At 39.1% G+C, this 12,500-nt stretch overlaps 1 protein-coding gene across 1 annotated transcript in view; it reads right to left on the bottom strand.

Annotated features, from left to right (window-relative positions):
- The window catches only part of LOC138009307 (uncharacterized), a 6,805-nt gene extending 1,443 nt beyond the window's left edge, over window positions 1–5,362 (bottom strand). Inside the window, exon 1 of the mRNA XM_068856427.1 lies at window positions 5,047–5,362. Coding sequence (XP_068712528.1) covers window positions 5,047–5,362 — 316 coding nt within the window. The remainder of the gene's footprint in view (window positions 1–5,046) is intronic.
- Between the last annotated feature and the right edge of the window lie 7,138 nt (window positions 5,363–12,500).

Here is a 12,500-nt window from a genome sequence, read left to right on the forward strand (position 1 = left end):
TGATTCTTCACACAATGAAATCCATCATCTAAATTAAAGCAAATTTGGTATTTTCAACTGGGAAACCGGAGCAAGAGAGAAAAGGATTCTCCGGTACTGAATGCAAAATGGACTGCTTTAGCTTGTTCGTTTTGTTTTGCCACTTCAAACCACGTGATATTCCCATGGGAATTTTCCTTTGGTTTTTCATATATTATGCATACATATGCACGTGCATAAGACGGCATTTGAAAGAAACTGTTCAGTAGCATAACAACGTGGTCTGAAATGGGAAAAGAAAACGTGCAAGCTAAAGAGGTCTATTAAGGTGATTCCCTAGTATTGCACTGCGCATCCTGTTCTGCGCATAACACAGCGTAAGCCCCGTTCGTATTCAGGCATGGCTAAGAGGCTTTATGGTCAAATTTCATGGCTCTTTGTCTCACAAGTCTCAACGGATATTCTAAACAAAAAAATGTTTAAATTAAACCATAAAGACTCGTACCCATGTGTGAATATTGATATATCGAACGTGGCCAAAAACATTTCAAAATGGCGACCTTTCGCGAGGGAAAGCTCGCTATAAAGAAGAATGGCCGTTTTCAGAGCACAGCAGTAAAGAGCAAAACAAGAAACTTTTTCAACTCTCACAAAACAAAAAGTCGAGTGATAGCCTTGATGATGCTAAAGAACATTTAAGTCCGACAGTGAAAGTGAAACCGCGCTATCGGGGAGACGTGTTGTCGAGGGGTCGAGCTTGATTTGCTTTCTGTTTTCTCCTAAACGAGGTTGGTGACCTATCTTTTTTTTGGCATAATTTTATTCTCTTACTGATCTTCTTTGCGCTGTAAAAAAATTACAAAAAATTTACGTCAGAAAAAAAAGTTACTGGGAAGATAGTATTCGTAGCCATCACTCGTGGACACAAAATTGTCTCCTCGAGATCACGCACCCGAAGAACATTTGTAGTCAGTGCCTTTTCAAGACTTGTGCCTGTGCCATAAAACAAACATTAAATTATTCCTTTTGAGCAACACAATTCACCTGTTTTGTTATTTCAAGAATTACGTCAAAGCTGTGCTTCCTGTTCTTGCAAAACGTAGCCTGAACCGATGGAATAAACTTGTTCTTGATAGATGAAGGCGCAATGCTTAAATGAGTAACTTGAGCAAGTTATGTCTCTCAAACGAGCTTGGTGACCTACTTTTTTGATTGCACATTTCGAGTCACCATAATATAGGGAACAATCGAGAAAAGTTTTAAAAAAATCTTACGACAACTTCTATTACTAAGGAATCACCTTAACCCAGGTATCGTGCTTATGATCTTTTACTAAAAAGTCACGCACTGCAAACTCGAGGATTCATTTGTGTCATGTTATGGGAAAATGCAGCAGTGATGTCATCGTACGCATGTGTAATGATAATGAGTTCTAACTAGACGCTCCATGAGCGTAAACTGGGTTTCCTGTGGTACGTGTTACAAAAATAGAAGTTCTGGGAAATTTTGATCCTCTATTTTAATTCCTACCTCCGTTTTCAAATATCTTTCAAGCAATCTTACATCCCTTAGATAAGAGTTCCAGTTTTGAAATTTTTCTGGCAAATGCTTATGATTCGGGCAAAAGAACATGGGATAAATTATTTATAAAGTCCGGCTTCTACAACGCGACCAAAGGGTCCATCTTGAAAAGTTTCAATGGCTCTGCCACCAATCTGCCGATCGCTGGCATTTGTTGCAGTTTTCGCCGAACGTCTTTGCCGCCAATTCGCAGTAGGCGGGAGAACGCGTACGTTTTATGAAATCGCTGCTTTTCATATCACATGAAGTAAAGTTTAAATTGAGGCCTTCGTGGAGTCAAATTAAACGTTGTTAGCGGTCAAGAAGACAGGAATTCAGGATCAGATCAAGAGGAAAGTGACTAAAGGTCAGCCCGGTTCGACAAGACGAAAGATAATTATTTGGTAGTAAAGTCAAAGCATTTTGTCAGCTTCTACAAAAGCCTTGCGATAAATATTTGAAAAAATGCTTGAGATAATCTCTCGGTTCTTGCCCAAGTGCTTTTAATTTTTTTCTTGGGTGTAATCTTTAACGGGTTTATCTAAAACTTTAAATCTGGGGTCAATTCAGCAGAAAGGATACACGTCTAGTTTACAAGTTGAACCCATGTTTTTACATGTGCACACATAAATGAGTTAATAAACATCGTTAAAGGTCGTTTTTACAAGACTCCGAAATGTAATTATAGGTGTAGCGCTACGTACACAATTCAATAAAAATTTTAGAGGAGTCACCTTTGTATTTATACTAAAAGGCAATTATTATTCCACTATTATGACATTTTACCATATTTGGTCAAGAGAACGCGCAAAATATGAGACGGTAATACACGGTACTGTCCCGGTTTGACCGGTTTAGAACAGAGCAAATACAAATACGGACGGAACGGGAGTTCTTCAATGAAAGAAATTGTTTTCAACACGATGCTAAGGCTGAGAATTTAGCTTGTCATCGCTTGTCACTCGTCATTTCGTATATACAATCAAATAAAGGACATTTGGCTGGATTTCTGTGCTGTTTACATCGTTTGCAAGCGCTCTGAAGGACAGATGCATTTTTTTAGAAACACTCTTACCAGATAAAATTGAATCAAAATAACAGCTTTTTGTAGTGGAATAATAAATCTCTTATTCGATGGTTTAACATATAATACTCGCGGACATTTTGCTCATTGCTCGTATTTTCCCAAAATATCCGCGCGTATTATAAGTTAAACCATCGAATAAGATGGATGTATACGACTTGAAGGAAGCTTCTTTCGAAATTTTGATGTGTTCTCGTCGAGCGAAGAAAAACTTGAAGAACTATTGGGACAGAGATTCATTCGGCAGCCTAGAAATTTTGAGGAAAGGCGGTTGCTTGACATTGAAAATCCACGTGAATTTTCTCTGTCAAGGTATTCCAGCAGTGGGTCAACAAATAAACCTCGTGCAATTGAAACTTACAAATGAAGTCTACAAGCGTATTCAAGTTAAGTTACAATAATAAAGATACAGTTGTATATTACAATTAGCCGATATCAAAAATACCATAATGCTCTTTGTTTGTCCCTCCAAAATTTTGCATAAGCATTGTTTCCAGTTTCTCTTGGGACCGTTGTAAGTCCCAAGAGAAAATAAAAACAATGGTTACGCAAAATTTTGGAGGGACAAACAAAGAGTATTACGGTATTTTTGATATCGGCTAATTGTATCGTGACTCGGGCTACACGTGTGAATTCCAGTGTAGAAAAATCTTTCATTCTCTATTCTCGAATTTCCCATAATACACTTTGTTTGCCCCCCAAATTTTGCATAAACCATTGTTTTGAAATGCTCTTGGTAATATGCAGTGTCCCCAAGAGCATTTGAAAACAACAGTTGCAAAATTTGGGGGGCAAACAAAGTGTATTATGGGGAATTCGAAAATAGAAAATTGAATTCATGAATAGACCAATTTCGATATATTAAAATTCAGTCCTAAACAAAAGACATCATCTCGAGGCTCTGGGGAATAAATATGAGGATTTGTATAAGTTTATTCCCCAGAGCCTCGAGATGATGCCTTTTGTTTTGGACTAAATTTTAATATATCGAAATTGGTCTATTTACAAGTTGGACTTTACACCCACTATTTACTCGAGTAAAAGCTACACGGTAACTCTCAACGTAAGCGCGTTGCAAATTTCACAGCTGATTCTGGATTTGATGAAGCGCTCGTTCAGCGGACTCCGGCGCTTAAAATACCTCAATAGTCCCGCTATCGTGTGAATTGAGCGCTCTTATGGCAATAAAGTAATTGTTAACAGTATGGACAAGATCATAAATATTTTCGGACAGCGCCACGGATGGAAAACTTTTTTCTTTTAATAACTTTCTGATTTTAACAAGATTGAGTGGACTTGTCAATTGAGTACATATAGTCTGCGCGGTATGAAAATCATTGTTTCAGTAAAGACGACAATTGTAAAGCCTTTTGTTTTTCTTGTAATTTAACTGAGAATCTCTCAATTGCAACGATTACACATTTGGGCATTGTGTAATTTTTTCGGCAAGAAGACAATTACGTATAAAGACGTCAACTCAACAACCCATTCAACGGTGTTCAACTTACAACTGTGCGAACTTTGCAACGAGGCCTGACTGTGTCAATCAAACAGGCCTTATTCGCGATAGCTGCCATGTTGGTTTTCAAATTGTCACGCAAATTAGCCATGTGTTATGCTGGGGGGCAAACATTGGAAAAAAGACAAATTGCGGAAAATCGGCTCGTCGAAATATTGAAACAACATTTCTAAAAGTACATTTTAGAATTTAGAATTAAGTTCCATTTATGATAATTCTATATATTTGATTTCCTTTGACATTTTCACTGTTTTTCCCGCTCGCTGAATTCTGATTGGTCAGTTTAAATTTCAGTAGCTCTCGCCGTATGCAAGGTTCGTTATCTCCTCATTTTTCACTAAAAAAAAACATCGAAGTAACTTGTGTAATCATTCTATTTTACTACTTAAGTGAAAAACATTCAATGAACGTGAAAAAAATCGTCTGTGTGGCGGCTAAGATGTTCGTTAAAACCTCTCGAACTTGTGTTGTTTGCCCCCTCAGAAGTGCGTAGCTAATTTACATGATAATAGCAAATCCGACATGGCGGCCATCGTGAATAAGGTCTATTTACACATCCTGATTGGTGGACAATTTGTAAAAAACTTTGTCAGGTGGCCACGGTAAGGCGCGTCACACTGTAAGGCGGTCGGTTTTAGTGATAGAATAACGTCAGTCCAGTCCAAGTAGCAACCTCATCTCAAGGGATTTAACTTGGGTGACGGTGAGGTCCGCACTTGCAATGAAAAAAGAAGGTTTCCATATAAGACTGTCTTGAAACTCACAATTTCAACGGACCATTCACTGATATGAAATGTTATAGTGCTTCGGTATTGTTATATATTTCATAGTTTTTCGAATGATTTAAACTTTTGGAATATTTACATCCTACTGGGGTACAAATATAGAATGAAAGGTTGAATACCTCCTGATGTCCTGGTAGCCTGTGATGGCACTGAGGGTGTTAGGGGTACTGTGGTGGCTGGTGTTCCTGTTGCCGATGTGCTTGGACTCGGATTGGTGACTGGTTCACTAGTTGGGTTTTTAGTGGTTGCTTGGTTGATGGTTGGAAGCCACCAATAGCTTGTTGTTGCTGTTTTAGGGCTTTTTGTGGTGGCTGGTTCAGTAGTTGGATACCACCAAGGTGCTTTCGTTGTTGTACGCCGTTGGTTTTCAAAAATAATCTTTAGCTGAAGATTCGCAACTTTTTTATCCACAGAAAATTTGCCATGACCTATCATTTTAAAGAGAAGTGGACCTGGATCCGAGCAGAGCAAAAACAATTGTTAGCAGTAGATTTAAGAAGGGAAACCCTTTTTTAATTGTTCATTAAACAACACTAGTCCCTTTTAGTGGGGCCTCTATTACGATCTTGCGGCACAAAATAGATTGCAACGACTTGAAAACTGGACCGATGAGGAAGAGAGATCAACACTAGAGCTCGTAGGCTTTCGTTGTCGTCCTCGGCTCCCTCTAAGTTACCTGCGCTCATTATTTTATTAAAAGCATTTTTCACAAGTAATTCTACCTCTGTACGTCTTGATATTCTTTCGATAAACAAACTGCATTTACAATGGTATAAAAAGCTAATAATAGTAAGGCTGATATAACGGTGAAGGAATATATAAGAGAAAGCCAGTTTTTTTGAAAGGCACTGCCTTTCTTCATCAGGGTTTTACAAGCAATGACTACGGTTAACAAAGACGTTACAATTTGGATAGTGATCGATATGGCGTGTGATTTGATACAGCACTAAAGATAAGGATTTTAAAGGACTTAACAGATATGGTACAATAATAATAATAATGATGGGAATTAGAACTGAAATTATATAAAGGTAAAGAATATTTAAGAATATCTTCCTTAAATGTTTTATCAGCCTTGCTCTTTTTTGCTTTTTATAATATTTAAATCGCTGATAAGGGCCTTCACCTGGATCCGGTGCTTCTGTTTTGTAACACTGGTCATTGCTCAGCAACCTCGTTCCCAGGGTTCTCTCCTACTCGTCCCCACGGAGCGACGGGTAGGAGAGAGAACCTGGGAACGAGGTTGCCTTCGTGACTGTGCTGATGCAAGACCGCAAATTGATAATGAGCAACGCTTTGAATCGCCAGTCCGGGTTGGCGCATTTGGTTAAGCATTTGATGTGCGTGCTGAGGGATGAGAGTTCAACTTCGACTGAATAACACTCAGGGTCTGAAAATAACTGAGGAGAAGCTGCTTCCGTTGTAGTTACGCCTGGAATTTAGTAGCTCTTTCTTTTCTGGGTCGTAGACCCCTTCAGAGAATGTTTGTTGATTGACTCTGTGCAATGCAAAACCACGCACAAACCGTTTGCAAAAAGAAATGGCACGGAGGTCGCGGTGTTATGATGTGGCATCCCTAGTCCTGACAGGGCATATTAGAAATCCAGGCTCCAATGGGGTGTGGCTCTCAGCGTCAGGGTCAAACCTGACTATTGATGAAGTCTGCTCATGTTGCTCTTTCGTCTTAGAGAATCATTCTGTGTCAGAATGTTGCCAGCCGTTCACTAAATAGGCTCAGGGTTTATATCCCTCAGGTTTCTCTTGTTCATATGTTTTTGTTTGCTGCTTTGTCCCTGACCTTGCACAAACCACACCCTTTGTTCTAAGAGACAGCCAATCAAAAGTTTTGATTATTTTAATCAAAACTCAGTGTTGAATCGAGGACAAACAATTGCACGTGGTCACGGTCAAGATAATATGAAGCGCGATGTCACTATTCTCGTTTATGAAGTTTCCAGAATTTGACCACCAGTCCATCTAGGCATCATCTGAAACGAGGTCCTGAAAGAATTTATACTAGCTTGCAGGATTGACTCGTGATTCAAATTTCTTTGGCCACATGTAATATCAACAAATTTACTATCAGTTACCTTTGATTGTGTTAGAAATCCAGTCTGCGTGTTTTCCATGTTCGGAGTGCTCATCATGATTGATACCTCTTTCTCTCAATCCGTTGGAATCTAAAACTCAAAAAATACATATTAATTAAACGACGCAGAGGAGTTACTGCAGTCTTCTCGGTTATCTAAGAATCATAACTGTATAATATTAGTTGAAATTAGGTATTAACGTCATATTTTAAATTAGACTCCAAAAGGCTTCTCCAGTCACAACTTAACTATTTTTATTTGAGTGGGGTTTAAACCCTTTCAGATCCCGCCCAAAAGGGATACTTTCTGATCAGTTTTACTATGTCTATATCTAACGCCAGACAATTTTATTCGTCAACTGAGGGCCCGCCTCGTGTTAGGAAAGGGTTAACAACATCTAGGTTCTGACACTGCCCGTTATATTCCTGCCCAAGAGTGACACTCACAGAGTTTACTCTGTCTAACGCCAGACGATTTTACTCGTCAACGAGGTCCAAACGATTTTACTCGTCAGGAAAGGGGTTAATTAATGACAACTGAGTGGAACCAGAAACGCATGTAAGACAGATGAAGTTTGATCGATATTTGTTTTTAGATTTGGTACCTATTGTCGTCATAGCGTGTATACTCTAAATCTTACTTACCTAGCTATCTTCTCTATAATTAACAATTACTCCACCAGAGCGCGTTGGATATGAGATGGTATTTAGCCAACGAGGCGCGTAAGCGCCGAGTTGGCGAAAACCAGTCTCGTATCCAACAAGCGCGGAAGGAATGATTGTTTTCTTAGATTTTCATCAGATTCTGAAGGCTTGGATACTTGTCAATTAAAGCCAATCAGTTCCCAGCTTGGCAACACTTGACGCAATCAGTTTCCATATTAGGACATACGGTATATGAACTGATAACCGAGAATGATTTTAACCAATCAGAAAACTAGAAAAGCAATATCCAAGGTCGAAAATTTAATAATAATGGTGAATCTGCAAATGCAATAACGTCAAGGCAAGGCAAATTAAAGGCAAACGTCCCAAATAAATAAGGATCACCAATTTAACTTAGGTGAAAACGGATCCACCTGAGACCAGATTTGACTTACAACGTATATGAGAACCAATTCAATCTGGTGCTTATGTAAATATAATCAAAAAGGCTGTCAGAACTCCCCCATGATAAGAAAGCAATGTAATTCATATGAAGTACCATTGGGTGGGGGAGGAGCTGCAGAGCTAAAGCTACACGGATCAGAGAAAAGTCGAAACAAACGGGGACGAACTTGCGACATCCAGCTCAAGAGGGCCGCGCATGCACTAACCCACTGAGTTACGCCTGCCTCGTAGGTGTAAAATGATATACAGATTTTCGATCTTCAATAGGACAGTTATTCTTAAGAGCATGGACATTAGCTTTCTTCTTGAAATTGTAACATCTTGCCACATCACAAAAAAATGAGAAATAGAATCGCATATCATGACTGTTGCATTACTATCTTTTCTGGTGAGCTGTTTTCAAGTAGGGATGGCTCAGTGAGAAATGCAACCCCTATCCCCTTTCATCCCCAGACTCATTTATATAAGCACTCGTGTTTAGACTTTGGATTGAGACATGCTAAGCAACTAACCTGCTCTTGACAGAAGAGTGAGAAATAAAAACACTGGAAGGCGACACATGATCTAAAATCGAAGAAATTAATGGAAAATTCTATTTCTTCCCTTTCTGATATTCATTTAGACCTCGCGGTGCGTGGTATAACAATCACCAAAGACGTTGGTCACAAAAGATCCGAGCGTTAATAACCAGCGTTTTTGCCTATTTAACAATTAGACTTGGCTTCGAGTTCGAGCTTTATGTGAGCCAACAGATAGTCGACGAGGCGAGTAGCCCCGAGTTGACTAATGACTAGTAGAAAACGAATCGTCTGAATTGTTTTAGAAGAAAGCCACTCACATACTACCTTTGAATTTATTTCAATTTTTATTGCTTTTGTTTCGTTTTTGTTCAGAACGCCGGCTTTTTGCTACTCAATATCTGTCTCTCAATAGATAGCGAGCCAATCAGATTACGTGATTCGTGATAATTTGTGAATGGATTTCTACTAATGTAGTATTGGGAAACGTTATGTTAAGGCCTGTGAATATTTTCTCAAAGCTAGTACTTTGAACAGTGAGGAATAACATAATGTTTCCATCTCTTCTCGGCTACAAGTGATTTATTAACACATCGCGCCACATTAGTTGGAATAAACATTTAAAAAAAACTGACCAAAAAAATGTCTTTAACAGATAGAAATTCTCACTGCCTTCTTATTTTCAGACGCATTCCTCAGGTTCATCTTCGCTATATATTTTGATTCGGAACTTCTCCGGGGTTAAAAAAATAGCAATTGCATAATAGGGCATACTGTTTTGCCTTTACTGAAAGGGGGTGATAACAACGATATATTTGTGAATCTCATTGCAAGAACAAAGAAACGAAAGTAGAAATAAAATAAAGGCCACCGTTAAAGGTGAATGAAAAACGACACGTTGAAATAGTCAATGACACATAGCAATAGAATATCGTAATTTACCTGTTGTAACACAAATTCAGAACTGATTACGTCTCTTTCAACTCAGATGCATTATGATATCACGTTCGATTCGTTGCATTTGTCCTTCTCACAGGTTGTTAACCGAACGCAAGCAAACGTTACATAAACAGACTTCACGGCAAACAAGTTAAGAGATTTTAGGTGTTGTTTTCCGTGATGGGTGTGTTACTTAATGCTTTGGTTATTTTCAATGTTGGTCTTGTTTAAACGCCTTTTCTTAAAGCAACGTGCAGCGTTTACACGTTTATGGCAACTTTTGTGGTTCTTTTGTGTTAATAATACGAATTTATAAAGTTATGAGCTTGTTTTCCTATACAAGTTGCAACCCGTCTGTTTTCCTAGCCTGACATGATACAACTGGTATCGCATAGGAATCTCGCTGTGTAAATGTTGTTTGTTATTCCCAAAGAGCATGTTTATTTTCAACGAAGATCACGAAACAATTGTAGAGGCTGCAGGTCTGTTTAAAAGTATTGTTGACCTAAGCTCAGTTGAAATAGACCAAATGTTTTTTTTAATCATCGATTCAAATATCTTTATTTACGACGTGATGTCACACATTTGCTGTGGTTACACACACCTTGGCTTTGGGGCCTTCAAGAGGGTAAATGGCTTGGGTTTGGTTTAGCCTATTGTCCTCTATTTCCTCTCTTATCTCTATTTTTTTCACGGGAAGAGGGCATGATACATTTCTTTGTCATATCACCTTTAAAAAATAGGTCCGCAATGCGTACTTGTGTGGGATTTCAGTCCAACAAACGTTGATGATTAGCATTACAGTAAATGTAATACATTTTGTCATGTTATAGTGATAAATGTCGAGTAAACATTCCGCAGAATCCTCAAGCTGCGGACGAGAAAGCGGTTAGGGAAGAGACATGTTTGGACTCCTAGTTTCGAGGAAATTAGGGGTGCTTACCATTCGTCAGAATAAACCGGTTGGGATGACCGGTGAATAATGGTTACAGTTTTTTTCTAAATCATCAAACCAGCCCAAGGAGATGGCGCTTACGATTTGCAATTGTTTTCGGCTGATGAGAGACTGGAAATTGGAAAATTTAGCAAATGGTAAGGAAATTTCCACTGTTCCTTTCGATGGGAAATGCCATTTACTGTGGTTTGTGTATTTCCCAGTCACCAGACAAAGCTGGACGTGGCCCCAAGTTATCACAGGGGAAGGAGGGTATGGTGATTGACACTGTCAGAGTTAAAAATTACTGAAGTAAACATCTTGCAGGTTAGGGCTTGTAACGCATTACAATTGGGTGCATTTGAGCATATGAGTTTGTCAGCCACCAAATCTTCTGCAATTAACCGCCAAAATGTGTTAGAGTCAACGCGCTTCAGGCATGCACACTCTACTTAAGAGACTCATGAGATATTTGCGTTCGACAAAGAGGTAAATGCCGTCCAGTTTTATTCATCAGTGGAAATATTGGAATCAGTCGCTGGTAGCAGAGAAGAATTTGTTTACGATAAAGCTGGATAAATCAGCAGGCAACTGCATATCTTTGCTCGCACTGTGACTGTCCAATGAAAAGAACGCCTGATCGCAGGTTAGCTTTGGTTCATCTCAGGTTTTTATGTTACCCTTGGGGCATCCTCGGAGACCCAAGGGCAGTCAGTCGAGACAGGACTAGAAAATCATGAGCAAAATCGGGACTGGCGTTAAGTTTCATTACTTGAAACTCACCGCCAGTCCCGATTTTGCTCATGATTTTCTCGTCCCGTTTCGACTGACTGCCCCTGGGTCTCCGAGGATGCCTTGGGGATGCGTTTACACAGTAAAAGACTCCCCTCAGGGTAAAATATAATTATTTCTGCTTTATGATTGGCGAAGCCACCTCAGGGAGCAGATAAACCGTACTTTTCAGTTCAGGAACTGGCATGGGTAGTTCTTTTTTTCTTTTTGACGTATCCATGGAAATACGTCTAAGGCAGTTTCGGTCCAGGGAAAGCGGTTACACACAAAAACGTCGTTGCCCGTGGGCAAACGCTATTTCCCCCATGGTTAAGATGGCTGGTATAACCACAACTATTATTTGGAATGCAATTTGATATAAATAAGCACGCGTAGATTTTTTACACTAAAACAAATGTACCAGCCCGTGCGTCGAGACCAACAAAATTGCACGAGCCTTTAGGTCGAAATGTGGACAGAGTGCAGCCTTGCGCTCTAAAATCAAAACAGAGGGCCTGAGGCTTGTTTTTTGCAAGTCCCGAAAATATTTCGTGCCAGAGACTGCACTTTCCACTGGCTTTGATAAGTTATTATTTTAATATGTTTTCGAGAAAACACAAAAAGCCAAATGATTTTGAATGAAACTTGATAAATGTCTATGGTTGCAGTGCGGAATATAAGCGAAAGGGAGAAGTGATCCTCGCACTTAAATGGACAATCACATGATTTGCAATTTCAGTTTAAGTGCAATTTGGAATAAATAAGCACGAGTAATTTTTTTCAAAGATGACCAAAATTGCGCGAGCCCGTAAGGCAAGTGCAATTTGTAGTCTGAAAAAAATTACAAGTTCTTATTTATTCCAAATTGCACTCAAACTGCAACAATAAACTTGAAAAAATTCGAGATGGTCAAGCAGAAAAAACGCACGCGTATGACGCAATCAGGGAAATTTGGGAAACATTGCGCCATAAATTGCGCCATCCAGGAAGGGCACTTGATTTGAAAACAAAAGACTTGATTGGTTCTGACCAAAGCCTATTGTTTATTAGCTAATCATATCCCAGGTATTACACTTTTGTGCACTGATGTTACACCTGAACTGCACTACTCTTAGCCAATCAGAATCAAGTAGGTTTTTCATGGATTTTATTAAAACAATAATTATATAATGTTCGTGGTTAGTCTTACGAAGCTCGTTTCATCCCGAGCAA

The sequence above is a fragment of the Montipora foliosa genome, chromosome 1 (genome assembly GCF_036669935.1).
Source record: "Montipora foliosa isolate CH-2021 chromosome 1, ASM3666993v2, whole genome shotgun sequence".
NCBI lineage: Eukaryota > Metazoa > Cnidaria > Anthozoa > Scleractinia > Acroporidae > Montipora > Montipora foliosa.